Source organism: Sapajus apella, unplaced genomic scaffold (assembly GCF_009761245.1).
Source record: "Sapajus apella isolate SASKATOON/1434 unplaced genomic scaffold, GSC_monkey_1.0 scaffold43, whole genome shotgun sequence".
Lineage (NCBI taxonomy): Eukaryota > Metazoa > Chordata > Mammalia > Primates > Cebidae > Sapajus > Sapajus apella.
This window is the reverse complement of record NW_022436983.1, coordinates 4,527,108-4,549,962: the sequence shown is the minus strand read 5'-3', so window position 1 is coordinate 4,549,962 and position 22,855 is coordinate 4,527,108. Positions and strand designations below refer to the sequence as shown.

General features: G+C 41.5%; 1 protein-coding gene across 18 annotated transcripts in view; it reads right to left on the bottom strand.

Moving 5' to 3' along the window:
- Window positions 1-22,855, bottom strand: part of KIF1B (kinesin family member 1B) — a 182,554-nt gene that overhangs the window by 25,177 nt on the left and 134,522 nt on the right. For 8 of the 18 annotated variants that reach the window (XM_032300335.1, XM_032300349.1, XM_032300342.1 and 5 more), the window contains 13 exons: window positions 22,362-22,480; window positions 20,306-20,391; window positions 19,820-19,949; window positions 19,496-19,658; window positions 16,825-16,915; window positions 14,763-14,881; window positions 13,654-13,709; window positions 12,690-12,728; window positions 11,042-11,150; window positions 9,202-9,268; window positions 7,495-7,579; window positions 3,675-3,780; window positions 382-408 (listed from right to left, as the gene is read on the bottom strand). In XM_032300335.1, the coding sequence (XP_032156226.1) occupies window positions 382-408; window positions 3,675-3,780; window positions 7,495-7,579; window positions 9,202-9,268; window positions 11,042-11,150; window positions 12,690-12,728; window positions 13,654-13,709; window positions 14,763-14,881; window positions 16,825-16,915; window positions 19,496-19,658; window positions 19,820-19,949; window positions 20,306-20,391; window positions 22,362-22,480 (1,197 nt within the window). The remainder of the gene's footprint in view (window positions 1-381; window positions 409-3,674; window positions 3,781-7,494; window positions 7,580-9,201; window positions 9,269-11,041; window positions 11,151-12,689; window positions 12,729-13,653; window positions 13,710-14,762; window positions 14,882-16,824; window positions 16,916-19,495; window positions 19,659-19,819; window positions 19,950-20,305; window positions 20,392-22,361; window positions 22,481-22,855) is intronic. The other 10 variants (XM_032300354.1, XM_032300341.1, XM_032300346.1 and 7 more) reach the window with 3 other exon arrangements.

Genomic DNA, 22,855 nt, shown 5'->3' with positions numbered 1-22,855 from the left:
TGCAACAGACTTTATAAAGCAATAAACTTGTCAAGCTTTTGACAGAGAGCAGACAAAGAGGGGAACAGAAAACAAAGCCTGAGATTCTGAATGAAATGAAGGGCGAAACATTCTACTTTGTAACGTAGAAGAGGAAAACTGAAATGATGTAAGAATAAAACTGACAAGTTTCATAAACGGAGAAAATAATTTGAAACTTGAAAAATCACTGAAGAAGCTATGTGCTTCTTAGGGTACACAATAGGATCTACTCTACCCTAGATACAGTAGGTTTACATGGGGAGGGAACCACAACATTAAAACAGCCATCAAAGCAACATAAGACATAAAGCATTCTGATAAACTAGAACCTTTATGTGCAAAAAAGCAAACAGAAAATACCTAGGAATATCCTTATCAAGAAAGAGCCTGCAAAAACATGGAAAAGGCTTTTGTCAGTGCAGCAAAACAAAACAAAACAAAACAAAAGAAATCGAGTGAATCAGAAAAATATATATATATAAAAAAAGACAAATTTGCTGATAAGCAAAGTGAATTCAAGTGGACAGACAATTAACAGAGAATTCCATGGAACACAATTTGATAGAGGACTTACAATGACATGGGTCCCTCTCCTGAGACTTTCAACTAAGGAAAATGCTGGACATAGATGGGAAAGTGGAGATTACTACCATCAATACCCCTTTTGGTAGTGACTTGGTATTGAGAATAATACGAAGTTGCTGCAGAGTTAAAGGAAAACCAAGTCAATTCATTAACATAAATGTAGGGCAGCCAAGAAAAGGAATAATGGTCCCTTGTCAATTATGTTCCACTATCAATATATTTTAAAAGAACTCTAAGAAACACACATTATATCCCCAAACTGGAGGTAAGTTCAATTTTAAACATTAAACCTTAGACAAACAGAACAAAAGTTCTCTTAACCAAACTCCATTTTGCCACTTACTAGTCATATTAACCTATGTTCTCCATATCCCTAAAATATACAGATTGATGCCTAGTTCTTTCTCCTTGAGCATTCTAAACTACAAAGATGTCTCATATGTCCAGACACTTTGCTCCAAAGAGTTAAGTTGCATGCTTATCAAATGTCAGTAGTATCTGGTCCCAAATCTGTTTATGCCAGTTGCACTTATTATTGTCTAACTTCATTAAACATTAGGCAAATCAATGAAATAAGAAAACATAAATAATTTTTGTTTCTGTGAAAACTAAGTTGAATGTTTTCAAAAGGTCTGATGATGAGTTGTTTAAAAATAGTTGTTAAGGTTGGGTGAGATAAATGTAAAAGAAGGGAAAATGATAAAATGTTAATAAATGATACAAAGTTTAAAGGATTTTGAACTTAGATTTTCTTCATAGGTTTCTAATTCTTGTTTTTAATATTCCAACACAGCACAGGATCAACATTTCTAATTCTTGCTCCACCAAACTGAGAGTCACAGATGATGAATTATGGGTGTGGTTTTGCAAGGGAGACAATCAGAATTCCAGTAAATGAACTTATAATTAAAGAAAAATCCACCAGGCATGGTGGTGTGTGCCTACAGTCCCAGCTACTTGGGAGGCTGAGGTGGGAGGATCGCTTGAGCCCAGGAGTTCTGGGCTGTAGTGTGCCATGCCAATCGGTGTCTGCACTAAGTTCGGCATCAATATGGTGACCTCCCAGGAGGGGAGGACCACCAGGTGGCCTAAGGAGGGGTGAACCGGCCCAGGTCGGAAACGGAGCGGGTCAAAACTCCTGTGCTGATCAGTAATGGGATCTCGTCTGTGAATAGCCACTGCACTCCAGCCTGGGCAACATAGCGAGACATTGTCTCTTGGAAAAAAAAAAAAAAAAAAAAAAAAAGGCCATGGCCTTCCAGCAAAAGCTTAATAAATTAATGTAGATTTGTATAGTTTAAATTAGAACATAAATTTTTTGTTTTTTAGATGGAGTTTCACTCTTGTTGCCCAGGCTGCACTGCAATGGCACAATATCCACTCACTGCAACTTACACCTCCTGGGTTCATGCGATTCTCCTGCCTCAGCCTCCTAAGTAGCTGGGATTACAGGCATGCGCCAACATGTCTGGCTAATTTTGTATTTTTAGTAGAGATGGGGTTTCAACATGTTGGCCAGGCTGGTCTTGAACTCCTGACCTCAGGTGATCCACCCGCCTCGGCCTCCCAAAGTGCTGGCATTACAAGCATGAGCCACCTTGCCCAGCCTAGAACAGAAATGTTTAAGGTGTATATCTTTTAATTATTCTTGACTTCAGCCTTTTTTGATTAACTCACTCCAACTCACAAGATAAGCTGCTTCTAACAAAGCCAAATTCATTTCTTGTAGCACCTGACCTGTTTTGGGGCATGAATTAAAGGAATTCTCAAAGTTACTCTAATGGAGGCAAACTTAGAATAACCAGTATTTCAACCAAAGCCCATCTTTCCCTGTATATTTTACTAAGTACCTTAGGGAAATCTACAATACATTTTTCATAGCTATTGGCAGAAGACAGAAAGCTATGCAGAATTACTGCTGACTTCAGGGAAATAGTATTGTTCATGATTCTGCCCACAGATAGTCAAAGCACCCCTCTTTATTACTGCCACTCCCCCTCCCCAGACATATATGCCCTCTCACTCCTTCCCTCTTTCTCCACAGCCCCTGCCAGTAAATAGAAGTTTGTTTTTTTCCTCTTTCCTATGGTAAACTATAACACAAGAAAACAACAAAAAGAAATTAATCCTGGCCCAAACCTTTCATTCCATTTCTGCCTGTTGTCTTATTCTTACCCTTCCTCCTCTCAACATGGATGTAAACAAGTTTTTCAGGAGCAGACTGAGGCACAGTGAAGTCCTGTGGTGTGAAGGCATTGTGCTCAGCCCACATTAGAAGAGGCAGCTGCTCCTGTTTCCCAGTCCCTAGGATATAGCTAGGATATAGAGATGGAGTCTCTGAGACAATGAGAACTCCTTTGCTGGGTGAGGTAAGAGGACCCCAGCTGGTTTAGTTTTAATCTTAAAAGGGAAAGTAGAATGGCTATGTACTTTATGAATTGTCCGTTATCACCTGATTATAAAAAATAATTTTAAGTGAAACATTTAAAATGAAAGACAAAGTAAAATCTACTATGCATGGCAGCCAATCGTGGTCATAAGAGTTCATATTATTTATCACTTTTGTGCATAAACGAAAATCGAATACTAAGAATAGTTGAGCCTATACTAGCAGCAGCAAAGACTAAACACAAGAGGCTTCATTTTTATCTTGGTGAGCACGTTTCCATGATACTTAGGAGTAAGAGAAAGCTTTCTCTCCACAGCAACTATTTCACAGGAAAACATTTAATCTTGGCAATAATTAATTTGTACTTTTAAATCCTTGGGCAATATATTGAGCTTTCATTCTCCAATTTTCATGTATTACTTGTTACATCTATTCATACTTCACATGGGACAGATCACTTCCATTCTCTAGGAGTAATTCATCACATACAAATAGCTCCAATTCTCTTTTTTTTTGGAGAGAGCAGCAGGCAGGTGAATAAATAGATTTTTGAATCTAGAAGGGAGAAGGGAGTTCATGTCTTCGTCTGAACTGGGAGTCATTAACGAATAAGGAACCTAATGGTGTACCAATTAACCCCCACAAGGGTGGACTCTTCACACTCCTCTGGGTGTCCCACCTGCTAGAGTTGTGGGAAGACTTCAGGTACTTGGCAGAAATAATATTTAGAGAAAGAATGGCATCAACTGCAGCTTCATCCACCTCAGGCTTATTCCTAATACGACCTAAAAGAAAGGATAAAGGAAACAGAGCATGGGCACATTTAAAAACAAAACATGAATTCATTAAGCCAAAAAGAGACGTTTAAATCTATCTGTAAGTTCAGAAGCTGGAAGGGTCACTTGGTTACCGGTAGAGTCCTCCATGGTCTGACTCCATTACTTCCCACATTAAGTTAACTAAGAAACCATATCAATTTTTCATTCAAAGAGTTTCTCATATTCATCTCAACTTTCATTTATAGTATTACTCCCCTGCTCACAAAGGCCACCTCCTCTCTGAGCTGGAACTTGCAATAGCCATTTATCTGTCTCCCTGCTATTCACACCTCCCCTGTTCCAATCCATTCTACTCTCACCTAATAGCAACTTCTTAGGCCACTAATTGACTGCCCTTTTTTTTTGAAACAGGGTCTTGGTCTGTCACCCAGGCTGAAGTGCACTGGTGCAATCATAGCTTACTGAAGCCTTGAATTTCTGAGCTCTAGTAATCCTCCCACCTAAGTCACCTGAGTAGCTGGGACCTTAGGCCTCCGGTACCACGTCTAGCTTTTTTTTTTTTTTTTTTTTTTTTGTAGAGACGGGGCCCCATTATGTTGCTGAGGCTGGTCTCGAACTCCTGGGCTCAAGCAATCCTTCCACCTTGGCCTCCCAAAGTGCTGGGATTACAGGCATGAGCTGCTGCACCTGGCCAAACTGACTTTATTGCTTAAAACTTCTCAGGTTTAAGCAATCCTCAAGCCTCAGCCTCCTGAGTAGTTGGGACTATAGGCACATGCCACTACACCCTTTCTTGGTCAAAATCCTACACTCCGTTTTCAAATTAACACTAGGAGATGCAGCATTGCATAGAGGTTAAGGACTTGGCCTCCAGTGAGGATTTGGGCTTAAGGCTCAACCTCTCTGAGCCTCAGTTCCCTCATATGTCAAGTGAGAATAACAATTCCTTCCACATATGGTTGTTATGAGGATTAAATAAACTAGTATTTTTGAAGCATTCAGAAAAGCACCTGGCATGTGGTAAATACTACATCAGAGTTTGTTAATAAAACAAACTAAAAATAAATCATACAGTTCTTCAGAGAAGCCATAGTAACTGCTGCCTCTCCTTCTCTGGTCAGAAAGTATCTCTTTTGTTTTGGTATTAGTGTTCCATACAAATATTACTTTTGTCAAAGGACATTCACTGCTTTGTAAATAAAGTTAAAAAAAAAAAACTAAATTAAAAAAAAAATAGGCCGGGCACAGTGGTTCACTCCTGTAATTCCAGCACTTTGGGAGGCTGATGGATCACCTGAGGTCAGGAATTTGAGACCAGCCTGACTAACATGGAGAAACCCCATCTCTACTAAAAATATAAAATTAGCCAGGTGTGGTGGCACATGCCTGTAATCCCAGCTACTCGGGAGGCTGAGGCAGGAGAATCGCTTCAACCCAGGAGGCCGAGGTTGTGGTGATCCAAGATCGCACTATTGTACTCCAGCCTGGGAAACAAGAGCAAAATTCCATCTCAAAAAAAAAAAAAAAAAAAAGAAAAAAGGCCGGGTGTGGTGGCTCACACCTGTAATCCCAGCACTTTGGGAGCCTGAGGCAGACAGATCAAGAGGTCAGGAGTTCTAGACCAGGCTGGCCAACATGGTGAAACCCCATGTCTGCTAAAAGTACAAAAATTAGCTGGGTGTGGTGCCTGTAATCCCAGCTACTCGGGCGGCTGAGGAAGAGAACTGCTTGAACCCAAGAGGCCAAGCGAGGCTGCAGTGAGCCAAGATTGTGCCACTGCACTCCAGGCTGGGTGACAGAGCGAGACTCCATCTCAAAAAAAAAAAAAAATTAATTATAAAAAAATTTTGAAAACTATTACCACTGCTGCCCCAGACAAGAGAGAACATAATCTCCCTTCCGGGGATGATGATGATGATTCTTTTTTTTTTTTTTTGACAGGGTCTCACTCTGTCACCCAGGCTGCTGGAGTGCAATGGCATGATCATGGCTCACCGTAGCCTTGACTTCTCAGGTTTAAGCAATCCTCTAGCCTCAGCTTCCTGAGTAGCTAGGACTATAGGCATGCACCACTACACGCAGCTAATTTTTGTATTTTTTGTAAATACACAGTTTCACCATATTGTCCAGGCTAGTCTTGAACTCCTCAACGTAAGTGATCTGCCTGCCCTGGCCTCCCAAAGTGCTGGGGTTACAGGTGTGAGCCACTGTGCCTGGCCCCAAGGTTCTTAATCTGGTCCATAGAGACACAAGCACTCTGGACAGGATTCAGAGGGTCCTTGAGCTTAGATGGGGAGAAAATTACATTTTTACTTTCACAAACCTTTAACTAAAAATTGGCATCTCCTTCAATTATGAAGGAAGGCAATAAACCACAGAAGAATTGGCAGTACCTGCAACTCTGTCCCTAGTGGAATCCACAGATATTTCCCATATGCAAAATATCGTTTTCATTGATCACTACTTTGAAATTATGGTAATTAAAACAACTGGTAAATCTTGTTATTTCATGAATCAATAAAGAAGAGCTTAATGTTTTAACAACTGTATTTCAATATTATCAGTTTCCTTTATAATCCTAAATATTTTATTTTTCACATTTGGAAACATAATTCTGAGGCTTCAGAACTGCCAAAGAGGTCCATGGCAACAAAAGTTCCAAACTCCTGCCTCAGACTATCATTCTAAAGTTCATACTATCTAGCCAATATGCCTTAATTCCTCCACTCTCGCCATGGGGTTTCTTGTCATTTGCATCTTAGGCATATTCCTGACTCTCTTACTCAAAATGCTTGTGTCTGGAAAACAAAAAAATAAAACCCCTCTAATTTTTCTTGAATCTATTCAGTCCTTTTGGATGGTTTTCATCATTAAGTCTCTTAGCATACATTTTCCCTTGTCTTCATTGTGTTACTTACTCACCAAAGCATTCTGCACATATATATACTGCCTCCCCAACTAAACTGCAAGCTCACAATTAGCAGAGATTTTTTTCTTTTTTGAGACAGAGACCCATTGTGTTGTCCAGGCTTGAATGCAGTGGTGCCATCTCAGCTCACTGCAACCTCCACCTCCCAAGCTCAAGCGATCCTCCTGCCTCTGCCTCCTGAGTAGCCAGGACCACAGGTGCATGCCACCATGCCCAGATAATTTTCATATTTTTTTTTGTAGAGACGGGATATTGCTACCTTGCCCAGGCTGGCCCTGAACTCCTGGGCTCAAGTAATCCACCCATTTCAGCCTCCCAAAGTGCTGGGATTATGGGCATGAGCCACCACCACACCCAGCCAGCAGAGATTTCTTTTATGTCCTCTCACAGCCTTTACCACAGAACCATATACCATGGTAATTGAGTAAAGTAACAGTTAGTTGGATAACGTATCACTAATGATGAAGCGGAGAAACAGGAATACAGTTTCAAACTCAAGGCCTCTACATCTCCATAGTCTGTGTTTTCCAATATGGCCTTCCACACATTCCCTGTACTGCAAACAGGGAAGAATAATATCTCTAACAGGGCACAGTGGCTCGCACCTGTGGTCCCAGCTATTCGGGAGCCTGAGGCAGGAGGATCACTTGAGCCCAGGAGTTTGAGGCCACAGGGAGTTATGATCTCATCATTGTACGCCAGCCTGGGTGACAGAGCAAGACCCTGTCTCCAAAAAAAAAAAAAAAAACTCGAAGTCCTGGCTCTATCCTTGACTCAGGAAATGTACTCACCTACCACCAGTTCACGAACATCTTTCCAATGGAGCTCACTCCCCTTCTCATGGATAATGGTCACTGTGATCCTTCGCTGAATGCCCTAGGTAATGAAGCAGGGTTGCAGTTTAGCTGGAGCAATCTATTATTTCCTTCGTCTGTTGTTTTCTGGGCTGTATGGCATGGCATGGGGGATAAACAGGAAGGAGAGGTATGGAAAGAGGGAAAATGCTACCCACACTGTTATTCAAAACAAAGGGAGATGTGTCAGGGACTGAGGAACAGTCAGGTTCTGATATGGTTTTTTCCTTTCTTTTTTTAAGATTCTTTTTCTCTATGGTGTTAAGAATAAAACCATAATCTGTCACAGGAGATTACGTGGCTGCATGCCAGCACCCTGCATAATAAGTATTCAATCATGCCCTGATTGTATGTCCCAGTGTATGGCATCCCTAGCCCCTATGCCCACTTGAGTCATAAGTACTTTTGAACACTGACTGAATCTACCCTTGATTTACCAAAAGGGACCTATTTCATAATCAATTTTTTTTTTTTTTTTTTTTTTTGAGACAGAGTTTCACTCTTGTTATCCAGGCTGGAGTGCAATGGCATGATCTCGGCTCACTGCAACCTCTGCCTCCTGGGTTCAGGCAATTCTCCTGCCTCAACCTCCTGAGTAGCTGGGATTACAGGCACGTGCCACCATGCCCAGCTAATATTTTGTATTTTTAGTAGCCATAATCAATTTTTTTTTTTTTTTAAATTTTATCTTGGGGCTGGGCGCGGTGGCTCAAGCCTATAATCCCAGCACTTTGGGAGGCCGAGGCGGGTGGATCACGAGGTCAAGAGATTGAGACCATCCTGGTCAACATGGTAAAACCCCATCTCTACTAAAAATACAAAAAATTAGCTGGGCATGGTGGCATGTGCCTGTAATCCCAGCTACTCAGGAGGCTGAGGCAGGAGAATTGCCTGAACCAAGGAGGTAGAGGCTGCAGTGAGCCGAGATCACGCCATTGCACTCCAGCCTGGGTAACAAAAGCAAAACTCCATCACAAAAAAAAAAAAAAAAAAAAAAAATTATTTCTTTAAAAAGGCATTCAATTTTTAGTCCACTGAAACCTTCATCCTCAACCCCTATTAAGAACTTCTGGCATGAAAGCACAGAGCTTCCAAACATCATGAAATGAAAAGTTTTTTTTTTTTTTTGAGATGGAGTTTCGCTCTTGTTACCCAGGCTGGAGTGCAATGGCGAGATCTCAGCTCACCGCAACCTCCGCCTCCTGGGTTCAGGCAATTCTCCTGCCTCAGCCTCCTGAGTAGCTGGGTAGAGACGGAGTTTCAACATGTTGACCAGGATGGTCTCGATCTCTTGACCTCGTGATCCACCCGCCTCGGCCTCCCAAAGTGCTGGGATTACAGGCGTGAGCCACCGCGCCCGGCCCATGAAAAGTATTAAAAGTGACAGAAGAGCTACACAAATTAGAGTAATTGAATGAAATAAAATATTTTTCAAAATAACTAAATAGCTATATAAAAGCAAGGGTAAATATAAGTCAAGGTCTAAGAAAGAAATATCAAAAAACACAGAAAAAAAGGACAACAGGACAATGGCCCATCCGCCCCTTGAAATAGAGATGAAAAACAAAAATAAAGAGTTCTGTCTCTTATTCTAAACTCTTTTAATTGTTCCCTCCTAGGCCTATTTTGGTCCCTCATTAGTACCTGATGAAGCAAAAATGTCCCCTGGCAGGGCAAGCCTGCTGTATGGTCAACCACGGCTGGGATATACCTACAAAAATAGAAATGCAAAAGAAAGAACTAAGTGCTACTTCAACTGCAAGGGTTAGTCCCTGGTGGTCTTTGTTTTTCTAAATTCTGATCCCATGTCTTTCTCACCCATGCTGGCATTTAATCATATAGTCATCTGCATTTACTAATCCTTTCCACACATCTGTGTCTCAGTCCTCACTAGACCGAGTGCTCATGGGACAGTAACATCTTTTGGTGGCATCCAGCCCCTAGATATTGAGTATCCAATAAATAATGCAGAAGTGTAATTGACAAGAGATAAGAAACACAGATAATTTCAGACTATAGTTTTTTTTTAAGATTCCGAAAGCAATTAATTCAGTAGAAACAATTACTGTAACTACGTCTCCTTCATAATACAACTAGTAATCACATTATAGGTCTGTCTATGAAAAGTCAAATTCCTCAAAGCACTGTCACTACTGACAACTACATTCAAGATGGACAGAACCACACTTAACATGGTATCCTATACACAGTAGGAACTTAATAAGTGTTTCCTGATGATGATCATGATGGTGGTTCTCAGAATTACTTATAGGGGAACATTACGATAACATTTACCCTACCCTTTACATTAACTGGTACAGCCTCTTGGCTCTGTCCTAAGAGTAAGTTCTATTTCATTTGTGTTTTTCCAAAAGCATTTTTAGAGACAATTTTACACAATAATTACATTAATAATTTACTCTAACTCAGCTCATGGAGACAGAGTAAGCTGATGGTATCATTTTGATCCAGGACAGTGGTTCTCAACTGAGGATGGCTCCCTGGGGGATATTTGGCAATGTCTGAAGACATTTTTGGTTGTCACAAATAGAGTGGAGCTGCTACTGGCATCTTGTGGGTAGGGGCCAGGGATGGTGCAAAATATTCTAAATGCACAGGATAGCCCCTCACAACAGAGAATTATCCGGCTCCAAACAGTGTTGAGATTGAGAAACCCTAGTCTAGGGAAATATTCTGCCCTTCTATGTCCTCCCTGACATTAGTAATGTTAAGTCTTTAACATATTCTATGCAATATGCTCCATTTGTTTTACTACTGCTAAAACCCACTATGATAAAATCCTTGTAACAAGGTACCACTGGGTGTGGTGGCTCACGCCTGTAATCCCAGCACTTTGGGAGGCTGTGATGGGTGGATCACCTGAGGTCAGAAGTTCAAGACCAGCCTGGCCAACATGGTGAAACCCCACCTCTACTAAAAATACAAAAATTACAGGCACACATCTGCAATCCCAGCTACTCAGGACACTGAGACAGGAGAATCACTTGAACCTGGGGGGCAGAGGTTGCAGTGAGGTCATGCCATTGCACTCCAGCCTGGGCAACAGAGCAAGACTCTGTCTCAAAAAAAAAAAAAAAAAAGATGCCAGTCTCCATGATCTTACTGTTGCTAACAAGAGGGCAAATTGTTATGCTGAACAGTCAGTTCTCTGATAAGCACCTGATTCAAATACCAAGACCACCAAAAATCAATTCAAAACTGGAATTTGGCCAGGTGTGGTGGCTTATGCCTGTAATCTCAGCACTTTGGGAGACTGAGGCAGGAGGACTGCTTGAGGGCAGGAGTGGTCAAGACCTACCTGTTCAACATAACAAGACTGCATCTCTATTTAAACAAAAACAAAATCATTCCTGGAATTTGATAATGACAACCACTAATTAACCCAAATACAAGAAGACTCAAAATTACATTTCCTAATTTGAAACATTTTCTCTTATATAAAAGTTTATTAAGTTGGACTTACTCTCCTGTAGACTCCAGTTCACTGATCTCAAACCAAACCAGGAGGTCATACTTGCTCATGCTCTGGCCAAGGCTGGTTTTGCTCATGGTGTTTAACTTGGTGGCTGGAACTTTGAAAAGTTTTTAGAATATGTCAAAATCTGGTCCAAGACTACCTAGCAAAAGTACAAGCTTCTCTAATACCAGTCTTTAATGACACACTTGGGAAAGGCAGCAAGAGTCAGAGGAAAGATTTCAATGCAAAAGACTCAGAGAAATACCAATATCAACTTTGTAAGTTATTAGTTATCGCTGAATTCAGAGAACAAGGAAAATGAAGAATCAGTATCTTTTCTATCAACAAACTGCCTCTAATGATGAGAAAACAGCTTTTGTGCAGAATGAATGTGCTCACAAAACCTTCCCATTCCTGAATCTCACACTGTGTGGCATGCAGAGCATGGGACTAATGTGGGAGAGACAACGCTTAGAAAGCCTCACACGTCACAGGGACTCAATCAAAGCTGGTGTCCTAGAGAAAAGACCCATCCTCCACCCCAGTGGTTCCCAAACCTCCCTGCACATAGGAGCACCTGGGGACCTTAAAGTCCAGGACACACCCCAGATCAATTAAATCATAATCTCTAGGAGAAAGACACACTTCTTCCTCCATGAGGTGTAAATTTTCCCAGGTGATACCAATGTGAGGACAAAGTTGGGAACCACTGGTCTAATTTATAAATACAGGGTCTGTAAATGATCTTATATTACACATTTTCTTCAGATTTAAATTCCATATTCTTTCTTTTTTATGGCGTGATCTTGGCTCACTACAACCTGTGCCCCCTGGGCTCAAACCATCCTCCCACTTTAGCCTCCTGAGTAGCTGGGACCAAAGGTGTGTACCACTGCTCCCAGCTAATTTTTACATTTTTTGTAGAGACAGGGTTTCACCATGTTGCCCAGGCTGGTCTTTAACTCCTGAGCTCAAGCAATCTGTTCGACTCAACCTTCCAAATTGCTGGGATTACAGGTGCAAGCCACCACACCCGGCCAGATTTAAAATCCATATTCTCAACTGTACTGATGCTATGTGACTTTAGTTAAGCTGTTTAACCTCTGGGAGTCTGTCTCCTCATTTATAAACTGTAGATCATAATATTTAGCCTGCTATCTTGAAAAGCAATCATGAAGATCCACTAACATAATGTATATAAAGGGGCTTTATGAATTATTTAGCACTATTCATATGTGTACCCTATCAGCAGTATTCAGCCCCGCTGAGTTTCACATGAGTTGGTGATGCTAGTGAGAAAGAAAACAGGGTAAGTAATCCTGGAAGTCATCTCAGAAAGCAATACCAGAAGTATTCTAACAAAACCAACTACTAGTAAAATCTTCAAAATTAACAATACTATTGCAAACAATCCATACAAACAAATGCATGGACCTCCCCGCTGCTTTGGTGATGTGAAAGAGGGACATGTAGAGAAGGTGCTTCCCAAATCTCTAGGAAGAAAATGTGATACAATCTTGAAAATATGCTGGACTGTATACTCAGCTCAAGTTGCAAACCAAAATGTCAGTGTTTCATATGCAAAGAGCCAGGCTTCAGGAAAAGTGCCTGAGGTTGGTTCTACATCTAAGGTTGAGCTAATTCAGCTACTAACCATCTCGTTTGGGTACCCTCTCACTCTGGCAGCTGGGAACTGGCAGAAAGAGAAAAGGCGGCAATGGGTCAGCCTCATCCTGGAAGGTGGCAATAGCGGAGGATGCAAGCACGCTGGCGTGCTCAGAAAATGTGTCCAACACATGCACATTCACATAGCCAGACACGAGAAACCGAATCAGCTCAATCTTTCTCTCATGGTCTGAAGGCAGATGAAGATGGGGAATATAGAGGGTGGAGAGTCAGCATAGGGTGGGGTGGGAAGTGGGCGAATGGGCAGTGAGGAAAAAGGACAAAAGTGAACAAAGAAAAATCAAAATAAGATCATTGAACATGAAGAATCAATTTTCTATGCAAAGAAATGCCTAGTCACCTGACAGTTATAGGAAGTTATATACAAAGCACAAAGATTTAGGAACAGAGTGATTATCAAAATCTGTAAATAGAAGATCAGAGAGTTGGTAGATAAGGCTCCGTACTGTTTCTTACTTTTTATTTTGAGAATTTTGCTCTTGTTGCCCATGCTGGAGTGCAATGTTGTGATCTTGGCTCACTGTAACCTCCATCTCCCCAGTTCAAGTGATTCTCCTAACTCAGCCTCCCAAACGGCTAGGATTACAAGTATGTGCCACCATGCCTGGCTAACTTTTGTATTTTTAGTAGAGACGGGGTTTCACCAGGTTGGCCAGGCTGGTCTCGAACTCCTGACCTCAGGTGATCCACCTGCCTTGGCCTCCCAAAGTGCTGGGATTACAGGCGTGAGCCACTGCGCCCGGCCCTTACTTATTATTTTAAATCAGGAACTAGGAATTGTAGTTCCTACTAGATATATACAAGAGCGGCAGGAATAAGTGTGGATACATAGAAGAACAGGAATTCAAACACGACTTATATTTGAAAAGTCATTCAGAATAAGAATGTATTCACACAGAGATCATCATGCAGAAACTGAAGCGAGTGCTCACCTGGCTTAGACAGCGGCATGGGTGGAGGAAAGAATCGGCGGCACGGCTGAGGCGGACTGCAAAGAAAGGAATACAAAGCTCAAAAGTATAAAGTTATTTATTTTAGAAATTCTGCTCTTTGTGCTGGACTGCAAATTGAATTTCCTTCTCTTTAGTCCTTTCACAACTAGGTGTGAGAATGTATGTAAAAGTTCTGTGACAGTACGGAGGGCAAACAGCTTTTTCTGTATAGCTCCTAAAAGTGGGGAAAAAGAAACTTTGACTTCATGTGCCTATCTCAAGACATTCCACTTGCAGATTTGAGGTTCTGGATTCCATGTTGGAGTTTTCCAATGTTAATGTAAACAGAACTGGCACACAGACATTAAGATAAAAGTAATTATCATTCCTCTTGCTGGTCATTATCATCGCTTTCTACTTCTCTTTGTGTGAATTTATGTAAAAGAAGAAAAACTTTTTGTAATGACTATTTGCAGTGTAGAAATCAAGAAACTCTGTTTTTTTAAGGGAAAGAAAAAGACTACAAAGACTTGGACGTTTATATCAATAGCATGTTTGAATTCCCTTTAGAGAAGCAGACTTTTGCATTTTCAACTCTGACATAATGCCAGATAATAGAAATAATCCTAGATGGTGAAACAGGCTAAATCTCATTTTAAAAATGTCTCCCTCTAAGTCTTAGCTAATAAATGAAATAGGAAAATTCTCCTGTCAACACCAACATTCTGCCATCATCACAAAGGCCCCACTGTTGCTTTCCTCAGCAGTTTTGATGACTGTACTTAGAACTTCTGTTGCATAAAGCTGTGGGCATTAGGAACAATTATATATAATTTTCATGTTATATTCCTATCACCTCAAATTTCTACTATATTCAAAGTCTCTTCCTACAAAAATATGGTATTTGAGGTCACCCGGTCAAAATACAATTTGCTCCATCTAAAGTCAGTGATTAGGTGGCTAAAAGATGACAGTAAAACTTCTAAAGAGGAAAAAGGACATATGGAAAACTTAGTTATCTTAATCCCTCAAAAGATTTCTTCCTTTCCAGCAAACGAGAAACTAAAAATCAAAACATCATCAAAAATGTTTGTTCATCTGATCCAAACCTGTTAAGCTCCTGTCCTTGCAGATGAAGTGGGTGCTGCTGATAATGCCCAAAGACTTCAAATACAATAGGCTTGGTTTTGATATAATCCACAAATGATTCAGTGACCTCCACTGCGATCTAAAGCCAAGGAAGATTAGGAAAAGATTTTAAGAAAATACACATTTTGCTTCAATCAGAACTTTAGTATTATTTTTTGGGGTTTTCTTTTGAGACAAGGTCTCGCTCTGTAGTCCAGGCTGGAATGCAGGGGCATGAAAAAAGCTCATGCGGCCTCAACCTCCTGGGCTCAGGCAATCCTCCTGCCTCAGCCTTCTGAGTAGCTAGGACTATAGGCATGCACCACCATGCTTGGCTAATTAAAAATTTTTTTTGCTGGGCATGGTGGCTCACACCTGCAATCCCAGCACTTTGGGAGGCCAAGGCAGGCATCAGGAGGTCAGGAGATCAAGACCATCCTGGCTAACATGGTGAAACCCCATCTCTACTAAAAATATAAAAAATTCACTGGGTATGGTGGTGGGCGCCTACAATCCCAGCTACTGAGGAGGCTGAGGCAGGAGAATCACTTGAACCTGGGAGGTAGAGGTTGCAGTGAGCCAAGATCATGCCACGGCACTCCAGCATGGGCAACAGAGTGAGATTTCGTCTCAAGATAAAAAAAAAAAAAGTTTCCCTTTTTCTACTCCCACTCCATTCCCACTGCATTTAGTGAATATTTTCTCATGTCCATCTTGCACGCCTGCTTTTAACATATGCATTTCATTTCCCTTATCATAATTCTAAGCTCCTTGGGAGCATCTGAGATTCACCTGCATTTCCCAGTTGTCAGGCACAATCCTTGTGCACAGCAGCCGATCAAAGTTTATCAGATACATGCTTGCTTATATTTATACGAGCATGAAAAAGAAGATAGCATATTTTGTGTTTGTTTGTTCCATCTTTGGAATTCTCCTTTCCTCTCTTAGAGAGCAAACAGGGTTAGCAAGAGAATGAGAAGCAGTTTCATGTAGTAGTGAAGATCCTGAATGCTAGAGCTACATTTCTCTGGGTTTATGTCCCATCTTTGCCTCTTGTAGCACTGATGAGTAACTTTATTTTTATTATTTATTTATATTCTTTTTTTGAGATGTAGTTTCCCTTTGTTGCCCAGGCTGGAGTGCAGTGGCACAATCTAGACTCACTGCAACCTCCCTCCCTCTCCTGGGTTCAAGCGATTCTCATGCCTCAGACAGGGTTTCACCATATTGGCCAGGGTGGTCACAAACTCCTGACCTCAAGCGATCCACCCGCCTCAGCCTCCCAGAGTGCTGGGATTAGAGATGTGAACCACAGTTCCCGGCCTGATGAGTGACTTTAATTGCTCTATGCTTCAGTTATCTCAGCTCACACAGGGATTATCCTAATCATTGGTATAAAGGTAAAAATTAAATTACACAAAAACTCTCAAAACAGTGACTAACACAAAATAAACTCTTAGTGAATGTTAGCTATTGTGATGAGGATGATGACTTTGGAATAGAGTTTGAGTGAAATTTCATGTTAAAGATGGAAGGTCTGTTTTCTTACTCCACGTGGGAAGACAGTTGTAAAGGGCATTAAAGTGTTAATCATACTATCGGTTGCAAGGAAAACAGACTCTAAATCTTAATTTAGCTACAGAAGGTATTTAATATTTTTTATGTTATTTGCAATCGAGCAACATAACTATCAGAGTTAAAAGGAGAATGCATTCACTTTAACAAACTCTTATTAAGCATGCTTATTTTTCTAGGACAGAAACACTAAAACAACTCACTGCATTCAAACTGATGGAAGATTTTATTGGCAGACCAACCCACATTCCACTCACTAGGCCCATTGTAATTGAGACAAGAAGGCGTGCTGCTCAGACCACTGTGGATGACCTCACCCTCTATTGTCCACACTCTAGCCACACCCTCTATTGTCTACTCTCCCCCTGCACAGCCAGAGACTTGTACCTCTTCTTATCACCCTTCCTGGGCTGAGAAAGCCATGGTACCAGAAAATCTATGTTTGGCAAAAATGTCCACATCACTTACATTTTGCACATGATAGAAGCCCAGGGGACTTCCTCTGCCATTGTTTTTGAGGGGCTCTGTGGAGAATGCTTCATCATGGCGATGCAAAAAGCTTCATTAAAAAAAAATAAAAAGACTCGTTAATGCTGCATTAAATGATTTTATCAGAATCTGTTTTAAGAGCCCAAGTTGGATCCTAGAGAAAGAAGCATTCCACTTAAGCAATTCTTTAATTACATTCCCTTGTCAAGAACCTTTTCCCTATCACACAGAGAGCATTTTAGATTTTCTTTCAAAAATGACTGAAAAATTAACTGACCCTCATCACTTAGCTATATGGATGTATATGCAAGAATGCTTTAGAGAGAGTGAAAAGTAAATTCAATTAACTCCTCTTCCTTTGTAAAAGCTTTTTACTAAAAAATAAAAACAATGTCATTTTAAATAGAAAAAATATGGCAGACTCAAGCTTAGTTCAAAAGCCTGTGGCTGCATAAGTAACCTGAGTCTGTTGTGGATTCAAATGTCACCTCTTCCAGGAAGTCTTCCCTTACTTACTCTGACAGTTTTGTGTTCCACTTTATTAGTAACCTATTTTTCCTTAATAGCAATGATTTCACTGTAATAATGTATTTATATGCCTCTCTCCCCACCAGACAGCAAGTGTTTTCCCACAGGTCTCGATGCAAGAAGATACTCTGGAAAAATCTGTCGAACCAATGGGTTATATTTAGTTCTTCTCAGACAGTGAGATTCTCTCTCTCTCTCTCTCTCTCTATTATTAGTCTGAAATAAAAAGAACTGCACAGTTAAAGAGGACCCCCAACAAAAAGATTTACTGCCAGACAGAAAAATCCATCAGAAGGACACCACTTCTGTCAAGAAAAAATGGAGAAAAAGAAAATATTTTGAATGGGGGGAGCGAGAGAGACCAGTAGTATGAACTTGTCGTCCAAATTAGTTCACCATGTCTGAGAACACTAGCATGCTTTTGCGAAGTGCTCCAAATCCCTGATGCCTGTACTGCTGGCACTGCAGCACTCTTGGAGTTCCCTGGCGACAGGTGAACTCATTCACGTTCACGGTGCTCTGCAGCTATACCTTCCCAGAACAGGCCAGAGGAGCGACTCTAAGCCTTTGAGGCTTTTTTGCGGTTGCTGTTGTTGCCCAGACTGAAGTGTGATGGCATGATCTCGGCTCACCGCAACCTCTGTCTACTGGGTTCAGGCGATTATCTCTGTCTCTCGGATTCAAGCGATTCTCCTGCCTCAGCCTCCTGAGTAGCTGGGATTACAGGCATGTGCCACCATGCCCGGCTAACTTCTGTATTCTTAGTAGAGATGGGGTTTCACCATGTTGGTCAGGCTGGTGAAACTGACCTCAGGTGATCCACCAGCCTCAGCCTCCCAAAGGGCTATGATTATAGGTGTGAGCCACTGTGCCTGGCCTGAGGCTCCTTTCAATACAAGCAACATGCTCTTTCCTCCAGAGCTAACACCAGGCAGAGATGCTGCTCTTTTTAGGAGATTTTAGAACAAAGGCCAACTCACTATTATTGTCACTTCAGACATCAGTTAACCAAATAGATGTTTTCCATAAAAAGTATCAGTTGCCTGATTAGAATAATAGTGACAGTTCCAAAAAACAGATTAATCTGGTCAACACTATCCTGTCCTAAGTTTGAGGGTGTGAGTGAAAACACGTTAAATAGGTGCAATCAGTGCTCATTGGGTAATATTTCAACAATTATGAGTTGTAGCAAATGATATTAGTGGCTTACTATATAGTGATCACATTTAATTCAGATCACATTTAACTCAATTTTCTGGGATAAAACCTATACAAAAGCTTTGCAAACTGCACTAGGACCTTCGGGAAGGCCAAGGCACATTCTGAGGGGAGAGGGATGGCAGAACCCAAAGCAGCCTCTTGGTGGCACCAGTGGCAAACTAAGGGCTGTAGGTATGGAGGGGTGAGACTTCAATCTCCTACTGTGGCCCTTTCCAAGTACTGAAACGACATACTGAAGTTTGGAGGTATTAAAACTTAAGATTCCAAAAAAAAATCTGCACATGTACCCCAGAACCTAAAGTACAATTAAAAAAAAAAGATTCCCAAAAAACTGTTTTCCTGGGGCAGTCTTGAGAAGAAAGCATCCAGAGCACTGGGTCTGAGAGGGCTGTAGGGCAGAGCAAGTCCGACAAAGATGAGAAATGAGAGGTGTCACATCTTCTCTATATACTAGCTTTTTTCAGTTGACATAGAATTTATCCTTCTTTACACTGTTTAAATTTGCCTTTTCCCCAAGTATTAAATAGGCATAACTGGTGGCTAGATAAGTCATTGTTTTCAGACTTATTACTAACACTTTTCAACATGAAGAGGACTAGACAGACTCATCAACAGGCTTATCTGATCAGACCCTCCATTCCTGGTAAAGGGGGTCCACCCACAGCAGACCCCTGTAGTAGGACATGTGGCATGCTCCTCTCACCAGGGAACCCTGTTGCATTCCAGGACAGGTTTCCGGTTCTCACTCCCATCGGAGTGATGAAAGCGTTTTCCTTCAGAGACTGGTTAGTCTTTTTCTCAAGAGGGTTAATCCCTCATACCCATAAAGCACTCTGCAGTGCACAAAAGATGTCACCTTGGTTAGCAGCTAGCTGGGAGGCAGAGCAAAGGGGCAGCTTACTTGAACTGACAGAAGATATCTGCATACTCTGGGAGAATTCCACTGGCCTGCAACACTGTTACTCGGAAAGTGAAGGCACTGCCCAGTTTCAGGTGGTTGCCAATCTCTTCAGAAAACCCTTCCATTACCATCTTACCATCCAGCAAAGTGCTTGACTTCAAATCTAAAGAGGGTCAAATGAACACACAGATGGTTCAAATAATGCAGAGGAGGGAACTGGGCATTCTTTCCATTCCTAGTTGATGAAGGTCACTATGTCCCTTGATAATGGTATTTTCCCTTTGTTGAAAATGTCCCCAAGCACAGTAAACTCTCTCGACATACCCAGGTCATTCATTCGATTGACTTCTTCTGGAGGACTGATAACCTCAGAACTCTGACCCTGTCCTTCCACAATCCTCAACTCCTCCAAGGATAGACCAGAACGAGTCATTGCAACAGATGAAAAGTCACTCTGAAAACAAGGCAGGAGCAGGTACATGATAAAGTAGTACAAATACATATTTTCCCCCAGTTGCCTTACTTCTGTCATCTGCTCAACAAATAAATAGTGATTGGAAAATTATATGGACTGAGCGCTGTCTGAGGAAAGGCAACGCATAAAACATGAATATTGGGTCTGTACACCTTTACCTTCATAATTGTTAGGCATGTTCCACATTTTATGCAACTACTCTCTGGCAACCAACACCCTACATATTTTTCAGTTTTGTAGGGGAACTGATCTCCAATGCTGAACGTTTTCCTCCTAAATTCATTCTACTTCTTTCTCTTTCCACAGGGTTTTCCTTCTTCCTGATGGTTTCTCACCTGATTAAAGTATTCATTATCAAAAGATATTTTAGCTGTTCCTGACTGTCGAATTCCAGAACCATAATCAGGAGCTTCTTCATCCGCTGAAGCAGAAAAAAAATTAGCAAGAATTGAGTGAGACGACACAGGGGGAGGAAGGGAAAAGGCTCTTACTGGATCATAAAATAAAATCCTTTTGCATGAGAAAATGATACCAAAGTAATAAAACTGCACGGGCTGCTTCACGCTCTATTCATATAGATTTATCCAACTCCCTCAGTTCAAATAAGACTGGTCAACAAAGAATCACCTTTATTCTTATGATTGTTCAAATGTCATACCTAGAAATACTGACTCCTTCCATGCTGGCAATAGTCAATAATACCCAAGAAGTATTTGAAAATATTATATTGTACTTATAAAGGAAACTTCTACATACTCAACACTGGTGATTGTGTCATAGGTTTCCATGGAGGAAAGGCTGAAAGGTCACTGGACACAGCACAGAATTTGAGAATTAAGACAGAAAGATTACAGAAAATGACCACATTTTTTCCTCAGAACAGGCTGGATCATAGAAAAATGGAAAATACTAAAATCTTTGTTTTCAATTTTTTTTTTTTTAAGAGATGGGGATCTCATTATGTTGCCCAGGTTGGCCTCAAATTCCTGGGCTTAAGCAATCCTGCCTCAGCCTACCAAGTAGCTGGGACTACAGGCTCGAGCCACCACACCCAGCTTATATCAACTTGACCCATGCATTACAAAACAGCAGCCAAACAAATGTCTATTATAAGTACCCTGAGGAAAAAAAACAAAGCAAGACAAAGGCCTAAAAATTCTTTGTTACTAATGAAACAGTTTATCAAGATACATTATTTAGGCCAGGCCAGGTGCGGTGGCTCACACCTGTAATCCCAACACTTTGGGAGGCTGAGGTGGGCCGATCATTTGAGGTCAGGAGTTTGAGACCAGCCTGGCCAACATAGTGAAACCCCACGTCTAATAAAAATACAAAAATTAGCTGAGTTTGGTGGCGGGTGCCTATAATCCCAGCTACTTGGGAGGCTGAGGCATGAGAATCACTTGAACTCAGGAGGTGGAGATTGACATAAGTCGAGATTGCATCACTGTGCTGTAGCCTGGGCAATAGAGCGAGACTCAATTTCAAAACAAAACAAAACAAAACGGGCCAGGAGCATTGGCTCACACCTGTAATCCCAGCACAAAGTTTGGGAGGCTGAGGCAGGTGGATCACCTGAGGTCAGGAGTTTGAGACCAGCCTGACCAACGTGGAGAAACCCCATCTCTACTAAAAATACCATATTAGCTGGGCATGGCGGTGGGTGTCTGTAGTCCCAGCTACTCTGGAGGGTGAGGCAGGAGATTGCTTAAACCCAGGGGGCAGAGGGTACAGTGAGCCAAGATCGTGCTACTGCACTCCAGCCTGGGCAACAGAGCAAGACTATGTTTCAAAAAACCAAAATGAAATAAAACAAAACAAAAGGCCAATGACTGGCTGAGTGCAATGTCCCACACCTGTAATCCCAGCACTCTGGGAGGCTAGGGCAGGAAGATCACTTGAGCTCAGGAGTTTGAGACTATACTGGGCAACATAATGAGACGCCAACTCTACAAAAAACTTAAAAATTAGCTGGGCATGGTGGTGTGTGCTTGGTAGTCCCAGCTACTCAGGTGGCTGAGGTGGGAGGATGGCTGAGCCTGGAGGTGAAGCATGCACCATTTCACTCCAGCCTGGGCGACAAAGTGAGACCTTGTCTCAAAATAAAAAAAGGGCAATGACTTTTATATAATTAATGTAAGAGCTGATCTTTAACATGCTAAAGGAAATCTCTTTACCTCATTATTCCAAAACAGCAGTAGTATGGACTAAGCAGGATCTATTTATGATACTTGGGAACAACTGCTACAAAGGAGCAAAGAAGGCTCTCTCCAAAGAAGACAAGATCCTCACAGTTTGTATGTGTAATATAAGCGTGACCCACACAGAGTTTGCTTGCTTTGTCTCTAGACAAAGAACTCACAGCTCTCATTTCAGAAGAGGGTCACCTACCTGCGATGGCCTGTACAGCCACACGCAGAAATCCGCGCACTTCACCCTTCTCACTGACAATGGCCACCCTGTGGATCAGGGGCACGGGATACAGCAGATTGCTCAGGTAAACAAATGCCCTAGAGACAAAAACCAGGAGACAAATATCAGAGCATCCCATGGAGAGAGAAGCTGGCTTTCAGATTCACTCAGAACATCTTCCTGCAACTGTAAGCTGACTCCTGGCATTGTCTTAAGACCCCTTCTCAGTCCTATCCTCTGAGATTTGCCTCCAGCTGCCTTTTCAGCACAGATAATGAATGAACAAATGCAAATGCTTGGCAGAGCTGCTGACGAAGACCAACACACACCAAATCACGCTCTAAAACTTAACTACTGTAGGGAGAAGAGTAACAACTGGAAGCAGACTTTCAAGATACTGCTCTATGAATGCAGCTAGGGACAGATTTGAGGAGGAGCCCATTAAAGAGCTTAACCTTTTAATTTAAGAGACT